General features: G+C 40.3%; 1 protein-coding gene across 1 annotated transcript in view; it reads right to left on the bottom strand.

Annotated features, from left to right (window-relative positions):
* Positions 1-25,567, bottom strand: part of pde2a (phosphodiesterase 2A) — a 184,284-nt gene extending 158,717 nt beyond the window's left edge. The window contains exon 1 of the mRNA XM_074679086.1: positions 25,238-25,567. Within this exon, the coding sequence (XP_074535187.1) occupies positions 25,238-25,296 (59 nt within the window). The 5' untranslated portion in view covers positions 25,297-25,567. The remainder of the gene's footprint in view (positions 1-25,237) is intronic.
* Positions 25,568-27,242: the final 1,675 nt, after the last annotated feature.

Here is a 27,242-nt window from a genome sequence, read left to right as displayed (position 1 = left end):
TTTGTATGTAAAAACAAAAGCACAGGGGAAACTGGGGTGGTAATTGCAGGAGTACTTAGTATGCTTGAGGACACCAAACTGCAATCTATGTGATACTACATAGGTGCGGTGTTCCTTAGTATACTGCAGTACTATGCAGTATGATGTGGTACAATAAGATGCAGTGTAATAAGATGCAATAAGATATTATGGGGTATGATAAGACATGGTGCGATAGGTAGGGTACTATAGATGCAGTGCGTTAAAATAGGATATGATAAGATGCAGTGCATTAAAATAGGATATGATAAGATGCATTGCGTTAAAATGGGATATGATAAGATGCATTGCGTTAAAATGGGATGACGATAAGATGCAGTGCGTTAAAATGGGATAACGATAAGATGCAGTGCGTTCAATAGGATATGAAAAGATGCAGTGTGTTAAAATAAGATATAATAAGATGCGGTGCGTTAAAAAAAATGATATGAAAAGATGCAGTGCATTAAAAAAGGATATGATAAGATGCAGTGCGTTAAAATAAGATATGATAAGATGCAGTGCGTTAAAATTGGGATTACGATAAAATGCATTGCGTTAAAATAGGATATTATAAGATGCAGTGCGTTAAAATAGGATATGATAAGATGCAGTGTGTTAAAATGGGGTTACGAAAAGATGCAGTGCATTGAAATAGGGTACAATAAGATGCAGTGTGTTAAAATGGGATTACAATAAGATGCAGTGTGTTGAGATGGGGTATAATAAGATGCAGTGCGTTAAATGGGATAACGATAAATGTGGTGCGTTAAAATGGGGTACAATAAGATGGGGTGTGTTGAAATGGATTTATAAGAGAATGCTGTGTGTTGAGATGGGGTATGATAAGATGTGGTGAGTTGAGATGAGGTACAACGAGATGTGGTACAACACAGTCATAGAATAATTGTCCTAGGTTTTGTTTCGAAATCAAACTTACAGAAATCTCCAACTTTTGTATTACAGCGTCTTTTAAAATTACATAATAAATTTGTACTTATCAAGTATATCCAATTTTGCATTTGTTTACATTTTATATAAGATTTTGTTTCACTTAGCCTCACCTGGAGTCTGGATGCTACAGGACAACAAAGTCAGGTTGTGTTCATTGTAAAGTGAAGTCAGAAGGCAAAGAAGTCTCTGCAGAAGGGCTGGACATTCAGCTTCACTGTGTCTATTACAAGAGATGTTAATTGGTAGATGATTTTTGACCAGAATGATAACTTGTAACTACATATCCAAGAGTATACAAATGCATGCTCATTAACTCCTCAGACTTGAAATAGAAGGCTTTGGGGGCTTTGGAGGCTGTTTTATTTTCTACAAAAAGTCCAAAGCATCAAAAGTTGGACATCCTATTTGGAGCTGTTTTTGTTGAGTACTCCAAGATGCAGTAAATTGTGCCTCCTGGCAGCTAAAAAGACAACAAATTTAGATGTAGGGAAGGAGAATCTGGGTGAAGGTCTGATTTTAAATTATTTTTTTCACAAACAATCATGGTTAAAATAGTAAGAAAAATGATGAAGTGCAAATTTTCTCCCCCAGCAATCATACACATGACATACTGCTCATGTGGACTAAAAGACTAAAAGAAAGAGTCTTGCAAGAAGAGGAACAACAGAGGCAGGGGAGTGAAGAACACACATGATGAAATTACACCTTTATTTATCATCAACACAAATAACAACACAAGGGCCAAAAATACACTGTGCCACATCCTCTTGTGATTTCAACGTAAATACAACACAGTGAATTCAGCAAAACAATATTCTGATGACTGATAGAAACAAACAGGCGGAGAGATGCAAAACTACAGAATAGAAAAAGTAAGAAAATGAGTGCATATGAGAAACGACATGTAAAGAAATCTTTAACTGGGGTGGTCAAACAGGGACAATAGCTCTTTTATGGTGCATGTGTCAGCATTTTTCACCAAGCCTTCTAACCCATGATGTGTTCAATATTTGATTCCAATTATCAAGACCAGTAACTACTCAGAAATGTGTCAATCTAACATGACCACTGATTCAGTAACGACTAATCTAATGCGTTACGACAGGAGTCAGACATGCAAGTCACGTTTTCCGCATGAGGACAACTCGCATGGAAATTAAAAATGGCCCTTATTCTTGAATTGTTGTGATTTATGTATCAATATTTTTTTCAAATCTATCTCATTTATTTTATTTTTGTACTAGCTCAATGGCAGATTGTAAACACCAGACTGAAGACAAGCAGTCCAAAAAGGATTTGCTACCAAAGATGGGAAGTATGTCCCGTATGGTAAACAGTTATTTATGTAAACTTATGCATCATGCAACCAGGATTATGCAAAGCCCTGTCTTCAGCAGGCGTGAGAGCATCTGCCCAAAGCTTTCAGCAGAATCTCATGTCTCCTCTTTGTTGAGTGAATTTTGTTCATGTGCAAGTGTGACATAAGGAGAAGAAGTTAAGGAATGGAGAGACAGATTTTGAGTTAGGGCCTGAGTGGACCTGTGTGCTTTATATATAACTTTTTTTCAAGTTATTTTTTGTCCTTTTCATGGCTTTAATGAGATTGGAGAGGACAGCAGATAGAGTAGGGAAAGGGCGAGTGTGGGAAGTAACATGCAGGAAACTGGCCATAGGCTGGATTCGAACCCAGGCCATCAGCTCGAGGGCGAACCTCATGGGGCGTGACCTGGACCACCAGGCTATCTGTGCCCCGCTGTGTGATTTTTTAAAGTACTTGAAAAATTACAACAGAAAAGTGGCAACATTTGATGCTTAAGACTTTAATCTTCAGGGATTTTAAAAGTTGGACTGTTTCGCCCTTTTTTCTATAGTAATTACAGCAACTTGCTGTTTAATTGACTGAACAATAGTTTGAATGCTGTTGTAAACACCTTCCAATGATTAAGTCAACTCTTTCATTTTCAGAGTTTCACAAACAAACACCAGATTGACCTTGGGTCAAATAACTATGTTGACTTCTTCCTCTTACCGAAGAATAGAGTTCGATTAGGCTGGTCTAAATGTAGTCTCTGCATAAAGAGAAGGCACGAAGGAGGATTTCAATCACACAGATTCACAACCACAGCTGTGTTTACTAGGGGTGGGAGAAAAAATCGCATCAGAATTTTTTGTTTTAACAATTTTAAATTTTGATTTTTTTTTTCCAATTCAAGTCCTTCATTTTGTCTTTCTTTATAAGCTTGAATGAATAAATCCTACAAACTGACTCACATGTGATGTTCATTTTTGAAGTAATTATCCAAAATATCCAACATCATCATCATTCACCTTCTTCACTTGGTCTGGTGTTCAAAAGTGAACAAAAAAATCACAAAAATCTGGAATATTGAAGAATCCCATATTGAATTGAATTGGCACCCCAAAAATCATAAAACAATTGAATAGGGAGAGAAGCATATCACCCCAACTCTAATAATCCCATATTGTATGTGCTTCTTTTCAGTTTCATTTAAGGGTGCATAAAATTCGATACAATCACCTGTTTTGTGAGCCAGCATGACAGTTGGGTCAAGCCATAGGTTAGTTTCCCCAACATAACTCGTCTGTTTCTGAAATCGATTTTTGAAGCTGATTGGCTATTTCAGCCATATAGTAAGTGATGGGAGCTTCGAGTACAGCTATAGGGTGCCCATCAGTCACATGAGCTGAGCTGTGCCTCTTATTGGCTGAGCTCGCAACTTTAGTCCTCTAAACTGCTGGGTTAGAAAAAAATTACCCTCTGTACAGTGTGTGCCAATAGTGAAATTAGCGATTCAGACAGTTCTTTTGAACCAGGCTGTAACTAGTTTTTTTTCTGCCGGGAAAACAGCTTTATTTGGCTTGGTGTGTTTGTGACTTCTGGTACTTCAGCCTCAAGCCGACACTCGAGAAGCAGCAGATTTTCGCACTTCCGCATTGTCTCATATTCTTGGACCAAAGGTTGCAGTTTGGGTCAAGCACATTGTGTGATTAAGTCATAGCAGCACAAACACTATCAACAAACTTGCGGTTGAACTATGATTCAAAGAAGGTCGGCTCCAATCAAAACCAAATCCACCTCTTCATTAGCGACCTCAAATTGTTGGTGACATCAAAGTGTCTTTCCAGACTGCCTAGTTAGCTCTTTGATGCAATCTCCCTAAAACAGGCAGCAGTACAGCACACACCCTCTCTCCAGTATCCAGCAGGCAGAGGCAAGGATGAAAGTAGCAGGCAGAAGAAGGGAGGGAGCGCGTTGAGGGGTAAACAGACTGGTGCAGATGCAAAGAGAGGCGTAAAAGAAATGGATTACGGCAGAGGCAGTTTCAAGAGATGATAGAAAAAGACAAAAGAGATGAAAGCAAGTGTGCCCCCTATTAGACATCAATCCACTCCACCGTGAGGGAGCTCCTCAAAGAAGACTAAAGAGGTGCAATGGGCCCATCAAAGACATAAAGTCTCTCTCCTCTTGAAAGAGCACAGAGGTTAGTGATATCAAAGATGCACAAACTCTCTCAATATTGACTTTGATGTGCCAGGACGGCTCCAACTGTAGCCATCAGCAAAACTGAGACACATGTGTAAAGCTTCAAGCTCTATGTAGATGAAAACAAACAGCAAGAAGCACATACCTAGAGACACGCAGCATCCCTGAAAGACACATTTTTCACATGATGCCTGTTTTTTCTTTTAATGTGCTCATGTACACTGAGTGAACACGGATGTACATTTGCAATTTGTTTGTGCAGGCATGCACAAAGACATGCATGCACACATGCTTCATACATCCCTGCTGGCTATAAAGATTGTTCGTTTTTTGCTTGGGTTCACTTAGAACAGAAATTTTACAAAGGAAAATAGCGAGATAAAGAAGATACAAGCTCAAGCAGGACACAGAATCAAAGGAGAGGAGAGCATAAGAAATGGCTCTGAGCAATAATTCGTAACTAGTATGTGTGGGTATAGAATTGATGGTACAGGTGTGAAAGTAAACTAACTAAAGTTTACTAAATAAACTAAAATGATTGAGAAAATGTCTTCTTTTTTTGACAATCTGTCTCATTCATAAAATCATTATTTCAAACAGACCTACCAATCAGGAGTACTGATCATAGACTATTAAAAAAATGGCTTCGCTCGAAGTGAGGTCGCCAGGAAAACTGCTCCCCCTGGTGGCTGGCTGCAGTATACGTCCAAAAAATCTGCCTCTCCAGTTATTTGAGATGCACTGTGGTCAAACTTTAAAAAATTAATACTCCTCGTAGAAATGTTTCTCACGTCCGATTGTTGTGGTGATTTGAAGATATTATTTGGCTATCTTGTATTCGAGTCCTCTTTTTTAGAAAAGATTCATTTTTAGTGGCTATAAGAGGTTAAAAACAAGGTTTTATGTCATGTTTAACGATGATTGACAGCTGCTGTTCTTGTGTATTTTTTTCGGGGACTGTAAAATATGTCGGTAGGTAGAGTCAGGTAGTGATTAGACTCTTGAAAGAAAGACAGTTATTATTATTTTTGTCACCTGGCTCCACTCAGATTCTCCCAGAATCCCTCATCGTCTCTACTGCGCAGACTCTGGCTGCACACTGCTACCAATGGCTGCGCCTGTGACGGGGGAATTTTGGCTTCAAATCTGTACAATGGTAAATGGCGGAGCCACGCTGTCCACTCTATATACAGTCTATGGTACTGACAGGCTGCCAACACTCCTGGTTTGGGAGGGAGTCTCCCACTTTTTCACCCTTTCTCCCGCTGTTCACCCAGCTTTTGGTTCCTCCCCAAATCTTAAGTATGGACCTGTGGTCTATCATATTTATCTTTTAAGTCAAACATGCCCCCCTCTCCTGTAGTTGGTTTGATCCAAAGATGTTGCATGAGAGCTTCTCTGACTGTGGTCAAAGAGACACACAAAGACAGATAATTGTGTTACAGTTGTGTTACAATTTTTATAAACCTGTTAACATGACATGTCATGAGTTATACTCTGTCACTAGACAAAAGTTGATTCATCATGTGGTCAGCCCTGATTTCTTCATCTAACATAAGCTCTGACATGCTCTAACGTAGCATCCTTTTCAACAGGAATAGTTTAGAGCAGCGTGAATCTTATAGCGAGGAGGCTGACTGTTAATATCACTACAAATAGTAAAATGTTGTGAAGTTTGTCTTTGCGTCTATGAGATGGCGCTCTCTACAGACCAGGAGAAGGTGTAGGTAGAGGAGACTGACTAAGCAAGAGGAAAGAGGGCGACTTTCAAACACAATATCTCATACATTAACTGTGATAGAGGAAACATTAAAACATATGCACTTGCACAAACACAACCAGACAAAATTCTTACTCGCACACGCTGAAAAAAGGTTGCATATGTGACCATTTTGGTTGCAGTCTCGGGCCCTGACATCTGTGGCCAAAGGCAGAGTTTGTTCCCATTTGACAACAAGCAAGTATGGGTCAAGGACAACCTCTGTGTGTTTGTCTGGGAGCGGGTTGTGGTCTGCTGTGTTAAATCTGGGTACAGAAAAGTGACACAAGAGGTCAAACAAACAATAAGGCACTCTGTCCACACTCAACATTACACACACATTAACAGCAAACGTGGTTTAAAAAAAACACAAGTTGAACTTAATTCTTGAACATTCCAACAACATTTTTGTTACTTCAATTATCAAAAGAAGAGAAACGCTCTTAGAATATGGAGACTGTGTTTTATTTATTTTTTTATTATTTTGTCAGAAGGGCCAGAGAGTTACTCAGGATATGACATGATTACAGCAGTTTCCAAGCAAATCATTACCAAGTCAATTAAATAGAAATTTTAAACAAGCCTACCGGTCTAACTAGGGATGCACGATATTGGATTTTTGCCGATATCCGATATGCTGATATATCAAAACTCCTTTTGCCCGATACCGATACAGATACCGATAATCACAAGTTTGTTTGTTTTTTTCACTGTAAAGAAAGCTAAGTCTATCCTGTACTGGAATTTATATGTTACTCTTATTGTGGCGGTCTTATTTGTTTAAGAAACACACATAAAACAAGACAAAAAATATTAGATTTTACCATAAATAAGAAATGTATTATTTTTTCAAACTCAAGACATTCAGTATTGAAATACAGAAAAATAATTTCTTTAGATCACATGAACTTTAAATGTACAATGCATTTTTAAACATAACCAAGTTGCATTTGATTATTTTAGAGCTACTGTAACAACCTGGTGACAGACACAGAGCTCTGCAGTGCAAATAAATGAAGTGCTACATTTTATTTAAGGAGCTTATTTTTCAGATGGAAAATAATAATAATCCTAACTGAATAGCACCTTATCGGCTGTGCATATCAGCAGAAATGTTCATATCTGCCGATACCAATAAACATGTTTTTAAGCTTTTATCAGCCGATACCGATATTGTGCCGATAATATTGTGCATCCCTAAGTCTAACCTTAACACCCTGAAAAATGTCAATTTTTCTCATTTCCATTTGAAGTCCTTTAAAGCACTATAAGCAAAGCACTGGTAATCACATCCTTCTGGTCCAACAGTTTGAGCATTCTTTCAAAACTTTTAAGTAGCCTGTGGGTTTGTATCAGAGTCAAAATTATGCAAAATACTGTAACATAATGTTTACATCATGCTATTTTTAGTCAGAAGCACGGCCTAACTGTCATCTGTGAAACACAGAACAACAGGCTTAGAGACACAAGAGCCTAAAAGCCCCAGTGTCATTGTTTTGCAACTGTTTTAATGTAATCTTCAAAAGTAAAAATGCTCTACAACAGCACAATATCTCCTGATATGACAGCAGCCTCAGGTTGCCTTCATCCAATATTCTTGAGGCTGAAATAAGAGAGTTTGGTTTGAACACTTCTACTACTACAGCTGAAATAGTTTACAGGAGTGACTGGAAGTAATTTTTACTAAAGTAGAAGGGTAATGTCGCTTAGTGTAAGTCAACAGTTTGACTGCATCTGTCCTGGTGGCTGGTCTCAGACCATTGTGGAGGTAAACATGCTAAATGTGGAGGTCCTGGGCTGGTGTGGTTACACATGGTCTCCAGCTGTGGGGCTCGTTGGATGTTCTGTGAAATTCTCTGAACACCTTTGGAGACGGCTTACGGTAGAGAAGTGAATCTATAATGTATAGGCAAAAGCTCTAGTGGAGAATTCTGCAGTCAGCATGCCAATGGCTCGCTCCCTTAAAACTTGTTACATCTGGGGTTTGTGGTGTGGTAAAACTGCATATTTTAGAGTGGCCTTTTATTGTAGCAAGCCTGAGGCACACCTGTGCAATAACCATGCTGTCTAATCAGTATCTCCATATGCCACACCTGTGAGGTGGATGGATTATCTCACAGACAAATCTGTGAACAGTGTTTGAGAGAAACAGGCCTTCTATGTAAAAAAGTCTCAGATCTTTGAGTTCAACTCGTGAAAAATGGGAGAAAAACAAAAGTGTTGGGTTAATAATTTTTGTTCCAACATGTATTCACCTACTATTACTGTCCATTGTACAATTAATGTGACAATTTCTGCTTCTCTGTGAAGTGATTTTTAAGTCCTGAGTAGATGCACCTAACTCTTCTGTCCAGCTGTTTGTGTGTCTTGCTGAGGGAGGAACTAAACTCAAGAGCACTTAGACACAATGTGGTTCACAAAGTCAGTCCACAGTTTACATCATGTCCATTACTGTCTTTAAAGGAACCACTTTTACCTAACCTTGCAGAGCAGACGGACCTGCCTGATTCAGTTTCTGAACTCCTGCAGGTCCATCTTGCCAGGCTCCAATGATCGACGATTTCACTCGGCTAAATTCTAACCGGTCCAATCAGGGAAGAGAGGCGGGAGCTGTGGGAGCAGACGTGACGTCAGCAGACTTTCGTACTTGTCAGCGTTCCTTTGATTCTTAAGTTAAATTTATGAAAACAGAAGCTGTCGTCTAACGCCTTTTTCACAGCTGTTTCTCGTGATTCAGTAGTTGTTCATCACTTGTTTCTTAGAGGCATTGGCTCACATAAGCTACGTCACACCGTGGCTTGATGTGGATTGGTCCGTGGTAAGTGTGTTAATCAGAACGGTCATCCAATCACCAGCTGCGGATTTTCTTGAAGGTCCTGCCTCTGAAAACAAATCGGAAGAGCTGCTACCCAGATGGACTAGTGAAATATTTTCGTGGCGGATATATGAAACTGTTTGTCTGGCGTCTCAGGTTAACTTTTACCTGAGAGCTTTCTGATTTAGCATCCTGCAGACATTTTATGTTGGCATGTTTGCAAAATTATTTTACAAATGGTATAAATGCAGTCTTTTATTATTTGACTTGTGATCTGACTTTATGGGATGGGCCATCCTTTACCTTATTAAAGCAGCCTAATGTCTTGTTGAATAGAAGGTATTTTATTCTCAAAAACGTTTGCTTTAAAGCACAACTGTAAAATATAATTTTAGACCTGGATATCTCCTTCATCGTCAATCAATTCATTGATAAATAATACAGTGTTTTATTTTGCTGACCATGAAAAGTCAGCCATGTTTCCTCCACTCTTCATCGCTGAATTGTTTTTCTTCTGACTGATCAAAGCCCAAACTTAATCTCTGCAAAACACCTGTGCAACATGTCAACAGTAGCTTCTCACCACTTTATGAATGAGGGGTTTAAGATCTGACTGCTTATTTCTAAAGCCTTACATAGATAAGTTCAGTTCACTTGGGACAGAGCGGTGAGTCTCTGTGCTTTAGGGGCTTAAGTGGACTTAGTCAGTATCTTATTTAAAAGCTCTCCCTCTCAAGAAGAAGAATGTTTATGATTTGTTTTTTCTCATTTTAAAAACTTGGCAAGTGTCTCGTATTGGAGTTTGTATCATCCTCTACACTCTCATTGTTGGAGTTTTATAATCATGACACTTCTATGAACAGCCAACAAACTTTAAACTATGAATAACCATTAGAATGGAAAGCCACATAAATATCCCATAATTAAACCATACAATCAGTTTAAGAACTGATGAAAAAACTGCTTCATGTTGATACATTATTAAATTGCAAATTTCACTGCAGACTGGCTCTGCTCTCTAATGTAGCAGCTACATCTTTCCTTAAGAGAGGAGAGCAGTGGGGAGCACAAAGGTCCTGCTGGTTTGTATTCGAGCAGCAGTCAAAAGCAATCACCTGGTGTCCAGGTGAATATGAGTCTGCATTAAAGGACGAGAATGAAACCAGCATGACTCCAAGAGCTGAGGAGCTGAACACAACTAGTCCAGAGAGCTAGTAGTAGTCAGAGGGGTGCAGAGAATTCTTAACGATCACATTTAAATATATGATTTTAATATATGATGTTTACAAATGATGATATTTTGTTTATTCTAAATTAGAGAAAAATAAAGTGTAGACTAGAGTTGTCAAACATATGACCTGTGAGCCAAAACCGGCCAGCAGTATGACTTCAGAGGTGAATGGGAAACTTGGTGTGTATGTAGCAGGTTTCAGCGCTCAGAGAATATAATGTAATATACAGCGTCACTAAACCCCCGTTTCCACCAAGCGGTCCGGTTTAGATCAGTACGGTTTGGTACAGGTTGGATCGGTAAAGCCTGGTCCTGTTTGCATTTCCACGGGGCACAAATGTGCCCCCATTATGGTAGGCGCCGTGTAAGCCGGGTGCTGATGGCCAAGTCTATTACATAATAGCGTGACGCCATAGCAGCGCTACACAGTGTACCCCGCTAATAAATCCAACAAAGAAGAAAAACTTTGTCTTGGCATGTCGCCCTTTGATACTAAACTCAATCAAGCTTTGTTTCAGAAGAGACTGTGTGCCTCCGGGAGAAATACAGCCAGTGACGATTCTTTTGACCAATCAATGGTCTGCAGTGTTGTAGCTCCACCTTCTGGGATCACAACGGTTTAGTCTGGCACCCCTATGGAAGGGTCCCAAAAAGTGGGACGGCTCACCTCGGTTATTTAGGGATCTGTCTTTGGATTAGTCAGTGGAAACACCACAAAATGGGCACCGTACCGAGGCGAACAAAACTGAACCACCTGTTGGAAATGGGGCTTATGACATTCAATGTGGCGGAAAACATCAGCTTGTAAGGACAACTAAGCAGAGAGAAGATAAATGGACTACTGGCATGTCTGAGGAAGCAGTAGTCTGTTTTCATCACTCTACATATGATCAGTGATGCAGCAGTGAAAGCTAGCTACCTTGTTGCTAACATTAGCATCAAAGCAATACTATGAGGGTGAATTTGTGAAAACATGCTGAAGGCTGCAGAATGCCTGTATCCTGAGAGGCCACAAACTTTTGCCAACATTAACCTGACAAGAAAAACTGTGGCAGAGTAGATTCCAAACCAATTTTCATAAATGTAATACATTTACAAGGCAAGTGATAACTTTACCTTTTTATATGTTAAGGATAGTTCTCACCTCAGTTTGTAAGGTGTGGGGAGTCCTTCTGTGTTCAGAATAACTACACAGATATGGGAAATAAAGCTTCAGTAATTTGTAAGTCTTGATAAGTTGATTTGATGTTTAAGTGCAGTGCTATGTTTTTTATTTCCTAACACCTGGGGTTCAATGTTTTGTGCCTTTGTATAATCATTGTGATCAGTAATAGGCACATGTGTTATTTATAAACTGAGGATAAGTACTGTTGACTCTGCACTTGTTCCTACGGAATTTCAGATCATTCATTAAATGTTTTGTAGAAGGGGAGTTCATTAAATATGAAGATTTTTGTTATACATGTTGTGTATTTCTTTGCACCAAAACGAGGGGGGAAACAAGGGGGTTTGTCGTTTTTTATAGGAAGTTATGCTGTGATTTTACTGGTCCGGCCCACTTGAGATGAAATGCGGCTGTATGTGGCCCTCGAGCTGAAATGAGTTTGACACGTCCAGGGCTCTACAAACAGCAGAGGGAAATCAAAAAGGTGAGCCTCATCTGTACCTTGAGGCCATCTCATGTCTTTGTAATTTCTTCAAACAAACTGTAACCTTGTTTTCCATGTGGCTTTAATATTGTGGCTTTACAAAATATTTCAGCTCTTAAAAACAGAATGACAAATAAAGCAGCTGTGACATCTGTTTGGATTCATTCATTTGACAGCTCTAACTGTAATTGGTTTCGCCATGTAACCACAGCGGGAAGGAAGAAAAACCTGCAGTGAAAATGTACAGCAGCTTATTTTCATCTTTTAAACACACATGTCACAAAGCCTTTGAAGAAACACACCCTCATAAACACATCCAAACACACACATGGACTCAAATGTAAGGATGAAAACTCTGCAGGACTGTACACAGATGGATCATCAAAGTCATCCTGGGCCCATAGAATATAATACCCCTAACTTGTGACACCATTAGTTGCCAAGCAACCTGGCCACTGCTTTGGACAAAACACCTGTCCTTCCTCCATCCAGCAATCTCGACAGCCTCTTCCTCCCTCTCTCACACCTGTCTCCCTCTTTCTGTCTCTCTCGGGCAGGTGAGATTTCAAGCGAGGACGGGTGAAAAGTCGGGTCAGAGGCGTGAGAAAATGAAAAAGAAGGACAAATGGGTGGTTGGAGACAACATGAAACGATGGTGAAAAGAAAAAAGAAATTGGAGTGCAGGAAACAGTAGCAGAAGCTCAACCACCAACAGGGGGCGCATAAAGAGAAAAGATGGACAGATGCAGAAAAAGTCGATTGTTCATGAGATAATCTGACCGTGTTTCCATTTGCTGAACAGAACAGACATAGCTGCTGATCTCTAAAGGAGCTGATGTCAACACTGTGCTCTACAGGAGCCTGAAGACAGCTACAAACAGCCCTTTGTGGGATTTATTAGAGGTCATTAAGAATAATGTGTGTAAGAGAGAAAGAAAGTGTCCACTGTAAGAGCGTACGAGTGTCTCTAATGAATGCACTGTTTCCACAGTCTGTGTGTTCAACGAGTAACTTCATTGGGCACTACGAGTGTCATAAAACCCCTGAATGTCTCAAATGCGACACTTACAGCCTGTCACTGGCTTTATCTCTGTGTGAGTCAATCGATAGAGCCGATCGATAAGAAAAAGGCCTGCAGTCAGGGCAAGAGGAGCCGGAGCATGGGAACACATTCTGCTGCTCCACTGTCGAGCGAGCGCACAACAATGCCGACACTAACAATCACAGTAATGACTGCTGTAACAGCATCAATACAAACTCTGGTTGGCAAACGGCTAAATCTATAAGAGCAAATAATTATATACACATCTGGTGCAACTGTTAAAACACCAAATACAGAAATAACTGCACATGCACAGCAGCAGCACATGCTGAAAATCAGCAGTGTTAGAAATAGAACAGGAGAATAGCTCACAAACAGCTCCCACAACAGGGATGATGCTCTGCAAACAAAATCTTTAAGGTGTCATCATGGATTTCTGCTGTTTCTGTCACCAGACTGAGCAGAAAAAAAAATCACAGTAAGGAGAATAATACAGCATGCACCTGCAAGAAAACTCATCGATCCTCACTTCACAGGGAACCAGTGATTTCTGTGGATGGATAAAAATCATTTTTATACCTGTGGATTTCAGATCCAAAACTTTCATGCAGTGATTGTGTGTCATTTTATACCCCACACACATACACACACACACACTCTTTTCTTCACTTGCCTCAAGATGTCACTTCTATTTCACATACAGTGTGTGTTTGTGCTGACACAGAAGGGAAACAAGCAGCCAGGTTAGCAGTTAGAGAAGAGACAAAGAAAAGAACCAAGACTCACACAAACTACAACAAACCTTTGCACTGACATGGGAGGTAGCACTGCAGATTTAAGATTGCAGCGTGTTTATTTGACATTACATCCCCCTCAGACTGTAAGTACAAAACACACACACACTCACACACCTCAGTCACCAATCAATTAAGGTCTAGCTCTCGTCACATGGAAGTACCTGATATGGTTTTATAATTAAACCAAAGCTCTGTGTCCAAAACACAGCTGCTTAGCCTTCCACCTTAATCTATCCAGGGAGTACACACACACACACACACACACACACACACACACACACACACACACACACATCTATGTGGACCAGCAAAAACAATCAGACAAGCCATCCATTAGACCACTGACTGAAACAAATACACGTCCTCATACATACACATGAACATACACAAATAAATACTTGTAACATGTGTACATAGGTACAGTTGGAAACACATATATACTAATATACCTACACACATACACACACACGAGTTCACACAAGTACACACAAACATGCACACATACACACACAGAAACACCTGTCTGTGGCAACAGTCCATAGAGATAAGAAGGCTGACAGGAGCTGCTGGAGCTAAAGCTGGGAACCATGGGAGCTGTCAAGCTCATTTTCGCGTGACACCTCCAGGCATACACATACACATACACATGCACACACTCACACACACACACACACACACACATGCACACACAACACACACACACACACACACACACACACACACACACACACACACACACACACACACACACACACACACACACACACACACACGCCTGTGATGACATTGTATTGACATTGTTTCGCCGCCTCGAGCCATGTTCCTTCAGCAAAACAGTTATAAACGGAATCTAAACTTTGGATTAACTCCGGCCAAACATCACATCGTTTCTGATTTACATGAAGAAACATATGAAACACTCAACATGACTGTGACTCTAGCCTCTGTCTTGACAATAGCACCTCCTAATAAGGTGTGAGGAAACAGTAACAACAAGCAACAAGCTGGTGAGGTTTCTATTCTTACATGGAGCAAACAATAGAAACAGCAGAGATGGAGGAACAGCTTGTTCTGTTTCTGGACAAAAACAATGGGAAACAACACATCGTTGTCTCAAATGTGTCATGACAATAAGCAAAGCTTAATTAAAGGAATAGACTGAATGTACTTGGAAGCGTTAACAACAATAATAAAGCTGACATCCTCTTGTCATGTCATCATTGAACTCGGTACATTGACCTATCACAGCAGCAGGTCGTTGAACAGGTTACACAGGTTTCAAGTCAATGTTGTTTTCAGATCTATTTCATTGTTTTTCTGTTGTTTGAAGCTGCATCGACTCAACTGTCTTTCGCAGAAACAATCCACTGTATTTGCCCTTCCTTAAAGTGATTCTCCGGGATGGAACAAGTTGGGTCCTATCACAAGGTTTAGGGCAGAAATTACCCCTACAGCAGTGTTTTTGTGCAGCAGACGCCCAGAGCGCACGCACCAAACACCCCCTCCCTGCTCCTCTGCCGGTTTCGTCTGCACTCAGACGGGGCCATATTTTACTTGACCAAAAACACAAATAAACGGACTCCCACCGGAAACATCTGATATTGGTCTGCATTCAGGCTTTATTCAGAGAATTTTCAGTGCGTTACTTTCACACAAAAACAACGCTAAATAAGGCTCTAGTTCTCATCATATCGTAAAACGGCGCTTCCTCCGCTGCAGAGCCACAGCTGGTGAGAGGTGCTCGCTGCTTAGTGTATCAGTCCGCGCGCGCCGCGTGCCAGATATAAACAAACGCAGGTAGTCTGCCAGGACGAAGAGACACGATGAGAACTAGAGCCTTATTTAGCGGTGTTTTTGTGTGAAAGTAACGCGCTGAAAATTCTCTAAATAAAGCGTGAATGCAGACCGGTATCAGACTTTTTCAGTGGGAGTCCGTTTATTTGTGTTTTTGGTCAAGTAAAATATGGCCCCGTCTGAGTGCAGAGGAAACCGGCAGAGGAGCAGGGAGGGAGTGTTTGGTGCGTGCGCCCTGGGCTTCTGCTGCACAGAGACACTGCTGTAGGGGTAATTTCTGCCCTAAACCTTGTGATAGGACCCAACTTGTTCCATCCCATAGTATCACTTTAAGCTTCTGTCTAGAACCAGGCATACCTTGTTTGCTGCATTTTTACCAAAGCAGGTTAAAAACTTCATAAACTGAACTTCAAGATGTTCTTCACATGCTTCATGGATGAAATTTAACATTTTAAGACATCTAAAGACTTTACTTCAGTTTCTATTTCATTTTCAATTTCAATTTATTTGGGATAGCTCCTTGAGATGCAGCATCTCATTTTCAAAGGGGTAAATACTTAAGGGAAATACTTGAGGATTACAAGTTTTAGTCCCACTTCTAAAATATTTAGACACATTGCGCTTGATGCTATTGCTAACTTAGATATCTTTATTTCCATGTAAAATCTAACATGTAAAAAGTCACTGTGAATAATTTGACTGGATCTCTATTTTGTTTGAAGTCAATCGAGAGTACAGAACATGTTAAATGCAAAAAGCTGTTCCTCTACACATTCTGCATAGCGATACAACCTTTGAGACTTTGTGCCTGTGCAATTTACAATCTCAATTAGTTCGCACTGAGCAGGCACAGGGATATGGACAGATCCCATTTTTCACTATAAACAGCTATTAGTATTGTGATTCAATTAGGATAAGAGGAAATTACTTGGAGATAAGACAAATCAAGCAGAAGCAAACAACACTTAGCCAAAACTAATGATGGAAAAGGATTTCCACTGTTAAAGATAGGCTGCTTGTATTACATCTAATTACATTGATAAGACTTGGTTTAAAATCAATCCCTGACAACTTCTCTGTGGTTTTAAATGTACACATCCTTCTTCTCCTTCTTCTCTCAAGGTTAAATGCAAGAACTCAAAAATAATGATTTTTTAAGAGAATAAAAATGTTCTAAACTCAGTCACTCAGTCACTATCTCAACTGGCTTCCTGGTAAACTCCAAATCCATTTTAAAATCCTGTTTGTTACATTTACAGCACTGCATGGTCATGCCCCGGTTATATTTCTGAACTCTTTGTTCAATATTCCACTACCTCCATGCTGTGAAAGACTCTGCCTTCACTTTGACTGTTTTATAATAAAATGACATGTGGGCGTCTCCAGTTCCTGTAATCTCTTCCAACAGTCTAAACACAAGCTGTTTGAATAAACTGTTGGACTAAATTGATCACAGGTAAGAGCTTCAGAGTAAACCATGAGTTTGTCTCATACAACACCACTCATGTATGGACGGCAAAGAAAATAAAAAGGGGAATTAAATATATCTGTAACTTGACAAAAGCTAGTTGGACCTGACTTTGTGTGCTAGAATAACACAATAACTGTAAATGGAGCTGTTGTGCACTGGAACCAAGGAAAATATGAATAAATTTCACTGTCAGTGAACCTTTTCATAAATATCTTTCTGTGCGAGTGCTTGGGTGAGTGTTGTGTGATCAGTGAGTGTGAGTGAGTGTGTTATTTAAGTTAAGGCATGGTTTTAAGACTGGAAAGCAGAGTGTTTTACTCTACATTGGTCCGAGGTTATCTTCCAGTGATAACCTCGATGTTATTCAGGTCCAGTACACACTCCTGTACAACATACTGACACACAGATTGTTCTGACTTATGTAGATATACTCTCATCAACAGAGATTGTTCCTTATCTTTATTTTATACAAGGTTTCCCTAACTTTGAGTTGTTTTCTTCAGTTAGTGTTGGTGTTTCTTTTATGCACAATACATGTCTTTAAAGGGACTGTGCAGAGTTTCTAAATTGGCTTCAAAAAGTCTCACTTCTAGATGCATACCCGATTGTAACCCACAGTTTAGAATGCGATCCACTTCAAATAGATAGTCCTAGCAGTCCCTTTAAGTGGACACGGCTAAAAGTTTATTTTTCTCTATTGGCTAAAAGTGAAACAGAAAAACAAAAGAAGCAAAAAAAACCAAAAGAACAAATAAAAACAATCCCAGGTTAACAACAGCCCAGGGCCCTGTTCTACGAAGCAGGATTACTGCCTAGCGAGGTAGCTTTGAGGACAGGTTCCAGATTCCCTGTTCTACGACACAGGATCACTCCTCAGCGAGGCGAGTCTCCATGGTAACATACGCTGAACGGCTAACCTGCTCCGGGGCAGGTTAGGTTCCAGATTGAACTTGCGGACTATAAAAACCCCGCCCACTGACCAATGAGCCCTCACGAAAAAATGGCTTGTCCGTTCTAAGAGGATCCCGTGGACATCGGAGCTCACATTGTCTCACATTGGCGCGTAAGAGTTTTCAGGGACCGCACCGACCCACTCTCTTTTTCAGATGACCTCCTTTATGAAAGTTACCGGTGTTTCAGGGAGGGGTTGGTAGTACATGACACTTTCTACAGGTAGTTAAAGGGAATGAAGAACTCAAGAACAATGCCAACACTTCTGTTCCATGACAATATTTTATCGCCCGTATTAAAATTGTGACAGGAATTCATGTAGGGCTCATGTGGGCTACATATCACACAAAAAATGTAAACACGATAGGAATGAACAAATGAATAAATTCATCTAAGAAATAAATTAGCTATGTTGCATGTTACAGTAAAAGTGCATGGTGAACAGTGCTATTTCAGGATGATAATGGCACAAAAGATTTTTTTGTACTACATTTACGCATTAAGACTGTCAGCAATTTTCTGCCAGCACTCCTTCCGTGCTTTAGCAGCGGCGATGGTGTTGCTTTTAACGTTAATTACATGTTTCACCTCGTCATACTTCCTCATGATCACCTCCTACTCCTCCTGTGGGAAGTATGTGCTCCTTCTCTCTCCGGCCTGCTTTGACGCTCCAGACTGCTCCATGTTCGCGATTGGTCAGATGCAGCGGGCTCCGCCTTATATGTGTGCACGCGCTCATTGCCTAGCTGGATTCACTTATGAGGTTGATAACCAGCGTCGTAAAACCGTGTAGCGAGACCGCCGGCTACCGCGCTCAGTTCAGTGAGGTAGCTCCAAGGCTATCTCGCTAGGCTGAACTTGCTTCGTAGAACAGGGCCCAGAACTGCTAACCTCCCACCAGGAAACACACCATTGGCATCTGAACAACACCACTAACACAATTTGTCTCTACGAGCTCTTGCTGATTAAAAAAAAAAAAAAAAAACTACCACATGAAGTGTCTCATAGTTCAGACCCATCTGTTCCCACACTGCCCATTCAGAACATTCAGAATTATTGCACTTTCAACCTCAGCAAACGTTTCATCATCCAGGCTGCTTTTCCTGAAGAACAGTTGTACCAAAATGTTGCAGACTGATATTTAGCAGAACACCACCCAACTCCCAGGAGGCTTTGCTTCCCTCGAGCAGCTCTGCATGTTGTCACAAACTGTTTGGGATGTTTTGTGATGTGTTGTGAAAATGTTTATACAAAAACCAACTCTGGCCATAAACAGAAAATATCAAAATTATATCATTGCCAATGTGTTGACAGCTGAGAGTCTTGTAATTTTTAAAGCCTGTCTAAACAGATTGTGAATTGGTTGCATTAAAACACCAACAGCTGATGACAAACATGTATTCTGTAGAAAGCTGCTCCTCTGCTCTCTGATAATCTATTTAATGGTGTACAAGCTTTGCCAGTCACCTAAAAAATTCAACACATTATGTTTTATGAGGCTAATGTTTCAGCACAAGCAATCAAATATCCATTTGCCTCCATAATTCGACAATCCTGACCTCATTAATTTGCTATTCCACTGAAGGACAAGACTTTCCTTTTTGCCAGGAATATTTAATCTCAGTTTTGCATTTTTATGATTGAGAATGTTTTTTACAGAGGTTTATTTGATGGTAAACCATCTGATGATCGCCACATTTTTTATTTAGAGCCTCAGGAGAAATTAAAAGGTGGTTAAATCACTGAATGTCATATAAATTCATTCTTATACAATATTTCTTGCCCAAGCGTCGCCACTCTGTGGATATAAAAGCCAAATGATCACATGCAGAAGCATAAAAACACACAACGATCCCTCTCTGCTCTCTTTCTGTCCCTCTTCCCACCCTGTCTCTCTCCCTTCCTCTGAATTTTTTAGTATTGATGAGCCCATTACTGATGATAACACTGCATCGTCAGCACCCCCTCTCACAGACACACACACACACACACACACGCTCAATCATCAGGAGTCAAGTTACAACTCTGCTGCTGTGTTCCTCTGTGTGTTAGAGTGTGTGTGTGTGTATGTGTGTGTGCATTGAGCAGGACGCTGTGGGGTTCTGACTTCCTGGCGTCAGTCCAGTAAATTGCTATATTTTTCAGGCTGAAGACCTTTCATGTGCAAACCCAGTGGCACACAAATACACACACCCAAATACTGATTACCAGGGTGATGTGGCTAAAGCGATGCTTGATCATAACAGCAGGTAAACAAAAAGCACAGAAGAAGAACGTGTCCTCTTGAAAAGGCTGTAAGAAACACACACAGCAACATACAGACACAAAACTGGAACGAATGCAGGTCTAAGATTAGACAGACAACAGAAAGATGACTCCTGAAACCTTAGAGCCAGGTCAGAATGTCTGATGATGAATGGCTGCCTCTTAAGCGGGCAGACAAAGGATCCAAGACTCTAAAAACGTGAGACTAGAGTGATAAAGATACCAAAGACTATGTATGGTCCTGTTGCACATTTTTCAGCCTTAATGGTTTTATTTTCTAATGATACTCAATCACTAAGAGAAGTCTCATCCCAATGGGTGCAGACACCCCATCTGTTCTGGTGTACTCCCTGACAGCATCACTCCTCATGACCTAAACTTACAACTCGTGATGTTCAGCCTCCAATTCAAGCCGACTCCAGCTTGAGGGTGGTGAGTGAGAACAGCTACTGAGACTAATTGTATGTCAGAGATCAGTGACATCCACCTGGCAGGTTCATTATACCTTCACAAGGCAGGTAAGTTCCTCCTGGACTGGCTGAGAAAAAGGCTGGTATAAGGAGCTTATTCATGGGGAAGGTGGATAAAAGCCATTATTTCTCTATTGATTTCCTTCATTGGATTTTAACAAGTAATGAAGGGGAGAGTTAAAGCCAAACAAGGACATAAGATAAGGGTTTCTTCACTCAGAGACCTAAAAAAGGTAGAAATTTGGGCCAATATAGCCACGTATGCATGGACCCAAATATTCCACTTACATTCGGTTTATTTGCTCAAACCGAAAGAATTTAACCTTTGTATACACCTCATTTCTGAAAGAAAAGTACCAATCAGAATGGACATTTAATCGGTTTCACAGGGGTGGAATATTCCTTTCCCCAAACTGATTGAGGTATCATGTATCCACTCAAACGGAAAGTTGTCAGGGTATGTTCTTTCAGCGCATTTTCAGATATGACATAAGACGCAACTAGAGACGTTCCTCAACTTTAAAAATGGCGGCAAGCCGTCAGCACTGGACTGCTGCGGAAAGTTTGTTTTTGATCCAAACTTTGAAAGAAATGAACATAATTTCAAGACTGGATGGAAGACAAACTCGCAATATGGAGTATTGCAACACCGTGATAAACAAACTGTCGTCCTTCAGCTTTGATAAATCTTGTGATGTTTACGTTTTTCTGCGCATGCCCCATTCTGTTTGATTACAGCGGCGCATGTAGACCAGAGATTGGAATATTCCTTTCCATGTATACTACTGTTTTTGGAAAAGTCAATTGGAAAGATTCCATTCGGAAAGACAAAAAACTCCTCATGTAACCGTGGCTACTTATATCTTGAATAGATTTATAAAATTAGGAAAAGGTAGTACTGCGACAGTTCAGAGAGATCGGTGTGTGTGTGTGTGTGTGTGTGTGTGTGTGTGTGTGTGTGTGCGTGTGTGCGTGTGTGTGTGTGTGTGTGTGTGTGTGTGTGTGTGTGTGTGTGTGTGTGTTTGTGTGTGTGTGTGTATTATAGGGGAGATGACAGCATTACTAAAAAAACGATACTGTAGGCCTCAAATTAGATCCAGAGGAAAGTGCACGCAGTTTGATGACCTCTGTCAGCAGCAGATGTGTTACATAATTTGCCAAAAGGCATGATGTGTTCATGAGGCAAACTTGACTTTCAAAAAGAGAGGACCTGGTGAAAAATCATGTCAGCTCTACTTAATTAACTAACAAGCCAAACCTGGAGTGTGGTCCTGACATTTAAAAGTTTAGGGGTTTTTAGGTGAAATAAATCAGGACACCAAAACAGCAAACTGCCCCCAATAATTAGCACGGAATCTAATGAGCAACCCTTTGAGAAAGTCTCAGCACAGAAACCACATGATATCATAAAGACATGATGCAACGCTCGGCTGCTTTATTGCATTCCATCTGACAAAATGATGTCAGCCTCCTTTGAACCATGGCACATTATTTGCTGTCTAGTGAAAACCACTTGTTTCCAAAATGTCAACTTTTCAAATAAAGGAGCTCATGGGTCAATAATCAACAGCCTGGTTCTCAGCAGCATCAACACAGAAGGAGAAAGAAGCCCTAAATACAAACCTGATCAAAAATTTCAAACTAGTTGAAAATTTTCAAAAAATCAAATTTTGCACTTTTGAATCTTAAAAAGATTACAGGCAGAATTTCAAAATGCCAAACCAAAAAATGGGAATAAGACAAAAAAATTAGTAAACAATTTGTTGAAAAAAAGATAAATCAACTGAAATAGGCTGTTCATCAGATGATTAAAAGTTAAAGACCACAGCCTTCAAAAGATAAAATTTGCACAAAAATGTTGATTTAATATCATTTTCTGTCAGGTTTTTACACAGTGATGATCTCCTGATTGCAAATGCAAAGAAGCTTTCTCTTGTTGAACCCGGTCTGATTGTTGAGCTGCATAAGCAAGGCACTATAACCGCTTTTTGCAGTAAGACAGCCATTTTTAACTTTTTAAAATATACTGCGGGTTATGGAACAAAAAAAGTCAAGCAGAAGAGCCAAAAAAATTTCACCATCAATGAGCAAAAAATCAGATTGGCTGTCTTACAAGACACTGGACGATGTTGACGGCAGCCCAAAAACCATCTAATGGCATCTATGAGAAAATGGTTTTTGGAATAAAATATGTCTTCACAGGCTTCATCTCCTCTAACGCCACTAAGTTGCCAGTTTGGACTTTGCAAGAGAAATGGCAGCTGGCTATGTGGAGATGTCGCATGGGGCCTCCCTCGTGACTGAGGGCCCTGGTCTGTGTGGTAATGACTGGGTTTTTCAACAGGACAACACTGCAGTTCACAATGCCCGCCTGACAAAGGATATCTTGGGTTTACAAAAACAGACACCATTTCCAGAGTGTGGATGCCCTCCATGAAGCCATCTTCACCACTTGGAGCAATGTTCCCACTAGCCCTCTGGAAACACTGGCATCAAGCATGCTGAAACAGATGCTGGGAGTGACTAACACAAATGAAGCTCCTCATTACTGAGCCTTTTTTAAACTTTTATATCTTTTTTATGGTGTGTTCTTTTAGCTATGGTCTTAAACTTTTGATCAGCTGATGAAAAGCCTATTTCAGTTTGGCTATTGTTTCCCATAAATTGCTTACTCATTTTTTCCCTACCATATCGTCTTTCTGCATTTTAAAAAGTTACTAATAACCTTTTGTAAATGCAACAGAGCAAAATTTCAATTCTTGCAATTTTTTTAGCTGGTCTTAAAGTTTTAATAGTCTGTATCACACGGGTTACCACTAAATGTTTCATGATTACATGTAGCCTGTAGCTTTTAATATCTACTTTTCAAAATTGACCCTATATAGATCTGCTATACATCAGTACCAATAAATGAGAGCAACTTTTTGAGTTACTGAATTAGGATTTCTTATTTTGTTTTCTAGCCTTTTAATCGGTAACAACATGGCCCTAAGTTCTGTGTTTTGTTTAATAAAAGCATAATAAGTTGGTGAGCAATAGTTTTGGTCCCTGTGTGGTAGGGAATAAATTCTCTAAAACCCACCAACTGTAAAGCAAGGTTATAATAGTTTTGGCTTAGATTTGACATTATAGTTTAGTTTTAGTTACTTTCGACATTTTATTTTTCATTACAGTTTAGTTTTAATTAGTTTTAGAGCAGGCATTCTAGTTTTTATTTAGTTTTGATTTTTGCAACAAGGCTTAGTTTTAATTTAGTTTTAGTTTAGTTTTAGTTTAGTTTTTTCATACCTTATTAACCAGGTGCAGGTCAGAGTAAATATTTTGTCATACTGTTTTTTTTCAAGTCCAACATAGTGCTCACTGCTCAGTCAATGCTGATACCGAACTGTTGGCTGATGCCTTAAACACAGGAAAATAATATAAACTTAGTATAAAAAATATAAGCATAAATCATATAAAATAGTGTTGGCATAAATTACATAAAAATAATATTAACATAAATTATTAAAAAAACAATATAATATGAGCTTCAATAAATAAAAACTTGGACTCCGTAACAATTAAACTATTACAGATGCTCTAATTCATTGCTCCACTACGTTTTGTCGCAGCACAGCGCACAGCGCACAGCCAGTCAGTGCAGTAAACAAGCTAGTCCCTATACGCTGCTAAGATGGTGCTGTGCAGCACTGACAACTGCCTAAAACTGTCTAAAGTTGGTTGGGAAAATGTGTTGGATTAATTTAAATCCTAAAGGCTGTTAATAGTGTCAAAAACTATAACTAAGGGAATTTTGTCAATCATTTTAGTTAGTTTCAGTTAGTTTTGTGAACACAAGATACAGTTTTTGTTTACTTATCGTTTTGTTTTCTTTTCTAGTTTTTATTAGTTTGAGTTAACTGCAATGTATTTAAAATTTTAGTTTTCGTTTTTAGTTTTGTTTTAATAACTATTACAACCTTGCAGTAAAGTTGTGGGGGGTTTTTTAGCTAATACACTATAAAGTAGTGTTTTAAGAGAGGGGCGATTGCTTAAAGTGAGCACTTTAATTCCGCATCAGTAGAAACTCTGTCATAGAAACAATTGAATTAGCAGTGCTATCACAGCAAATGTATCTGTCCCAGTAGGGATATCAGTGGGAGCAGCCTATCAGAGTGCTGTTATGATACCCTGGAAGATACAAAGGCACGATAAGGTCACTAAACTGTTTGTGGAGCAGACTAGAAACACTACGGGAACAACTGAGTGATATTACAGTGTAATGGGGTTGAGCAAAATCTCAGAGCCTTTACAGACCAGTTTATAGCCCCACTGACAGCCGCGTGCGCAGCTCACGGGGTGTTCAGTGTCAGTGGTGGGTAATGACAGCCAGCAGGTCACACTCACTCTACTACTACACCAGCACTCTGTGTTTGGCTCAGGTGGTGCCAAGAGTCTCGTTAGCCGCTCAGTTTTTTACGAGAGAGAAGACGCGTAGAGGTATAATCACAACATTTATAGTTAATAAGACACTTACATCTCGGAGGACGGTGGCTGGCTACGACAGAGGAGCGCGTGTCCGCACGCTTGTCCCATCGCGCATCCTGCCTCGCGCCTCTCTGGTTGACCCAAACAGCTGCAGTCAGGAGGACCTGGCGGGTGAGGGGAGGAGAAGAGGAGGGAGGACAGTTGTTGTCTGTGTGGCGGAAGGGGGTTGACGGAGGACAGACGAAGGATGGAGCGACAGAGAGATGGTTGGGTGTGTGCACCTCACTCGCTTTCACCCCCCTCACTGTCTGCCTCTCTCCGCTTTGCTCTCCGCTGCTGTCTCCTCTCGAGCTCTGACAGCACGCGGGGATTGGTCGGGACCCGGTAACTGATACTCGAGCTGTGGCGCGCGAGAATATAACGGCTGAGCTGCGCAAGAGGGTGAGATATGGTTTGAGAGAGGGAGCTTAGCCGGTGTTTTCACGCTCAACGCCACATGAACTTATCAACAGCCACAGACGCGTCCGTCAAATAGTAGCTTGTGAAGTGCGTCACTCCTTCACGTGTTCCCACAAACAGTCTTCCTCAGGTCATACCCAGTCTTCCGTGAGCTGCACAGGCTAATTCACCCGTGAAAACGAAAGTTGTGTCGTGAAATTTCAACTCCAACGGTGTATCTTCACACCTCTGATGCGCATTTTCACACAAATCCCACCATGCTCACTTCTCCCCTTACACAGTAAATCCTGCTCACTTGAAGATCGTCTGACAGGATTCAGAATTCCTCCCCAAACTGAGATCTTATCTACCCTTCTTTTACTATGTGCTGTACTCCCTTGTGTCTACCGTGGGACTCAGGTCTCAAGGTCCAGCGCAGATCACCTGCCTTATATGGCCTTCCCAGTACACTCAAGGAAGCAAGGATTTACAACAAGAATAACACAAAGTGAAACAGGAGACTTTGAAATGTTTGACATTCAAGACCCTAAAATATCCCACTAGTGACTCCTCATGTGAGATGTTTCACATCCTATGGGTTTCTGGACTATTTTCACTCAAGACAAACAGAACACTTTACTTTATGTTAACAAGCAGAGACATTTTTAAATATGAAACCCCCCTTTTCACCTTCAGACATGTTTCACCTCCACAGGTGTTTTCAATTATTTTTGCCTAATTAGGGCTCAAAGCTCAGAGCTGTATGGGCATGCACTGGCGGTGATTGATTGACATAGTTGACATGTGTCTAACACTGATCTGATCAGTTCCATCTGTTTTTCATCATCTCAACACCACCACCATTATCATCATTATTCCTCTACTTGTAATTTGCTGATGAGTTTAGTGACCTCAGGAAATTGCTATCATAGTTCCACCCCCAAAAACCTGACAAGAGCGCTAATTAGCTTTAACTGCAAACACCTGTATAACTGTGCAACTACTGTTGATCTTGTTAGGTCGTAATATTATATTGTTGCAGGCTTTAAAAAAAATGGTCCTTGTGTCTGTTGTCTTGATACTGGTTCTGCTTTATTTTCACTACTACTTTTATTTTCATCCTAATGTAGACATTGCATGGTAGCATAGGCGTAACTGGTAATATTGATACTGTGACCACCCATTACAGTCACTGTGCCCTTGTGGTGAGTACATATACAGGAACCTTGACCTGACACACCTTAACATAATACAGGCATTCACAGTGTTTTATCAGTTTCTCTTTTCTGCTCTACATTAGTGTCTGCAACGCAAATTGCCCATAAACAGCACTCTGAGTGAATGTTGCTCTGAAGGGACTGTGTAATGTAAGGAGTAACTTTGAACAACCGCTGCATTCACAACAGGTTATAACACCAGAATCAAAGGCTTCAGGATGTAGAAAGTATCAAAAATGTGGTGGAAGGATGGTAACACATCTCACAGATTCTTAACTGTGCCTAATTAACCGTATCAAAACACATAAGTGTTGAATTGTGCTCATAAGAATTCCAGTTTAACCATGTAAAGGTTGGATAATGGGTTAATCATCATTCACCAAGAGGACACAGCTTTTG

The sequence above is a fragment of the Halichoeres trimaculatus genome, unplaced genomic scaffold (assembly GCF_033239565.1).
Source record: "Halichoeres trimaculatus isolate MK-OKI-2021-1 unplaced genomic scaffold, fHalTri1.1 fHalTri1_scaffold_9, whole genome shotgun sequence".
NCBI lineage: Eukaryota > Metazoa > Chordata > Actinopteri > Labriformes > Labridae > Halichoeres > Halichoeres trimaculatus.
This window is presented reverse-complemented; position numbering and strand designations above follow the sequence as displayed.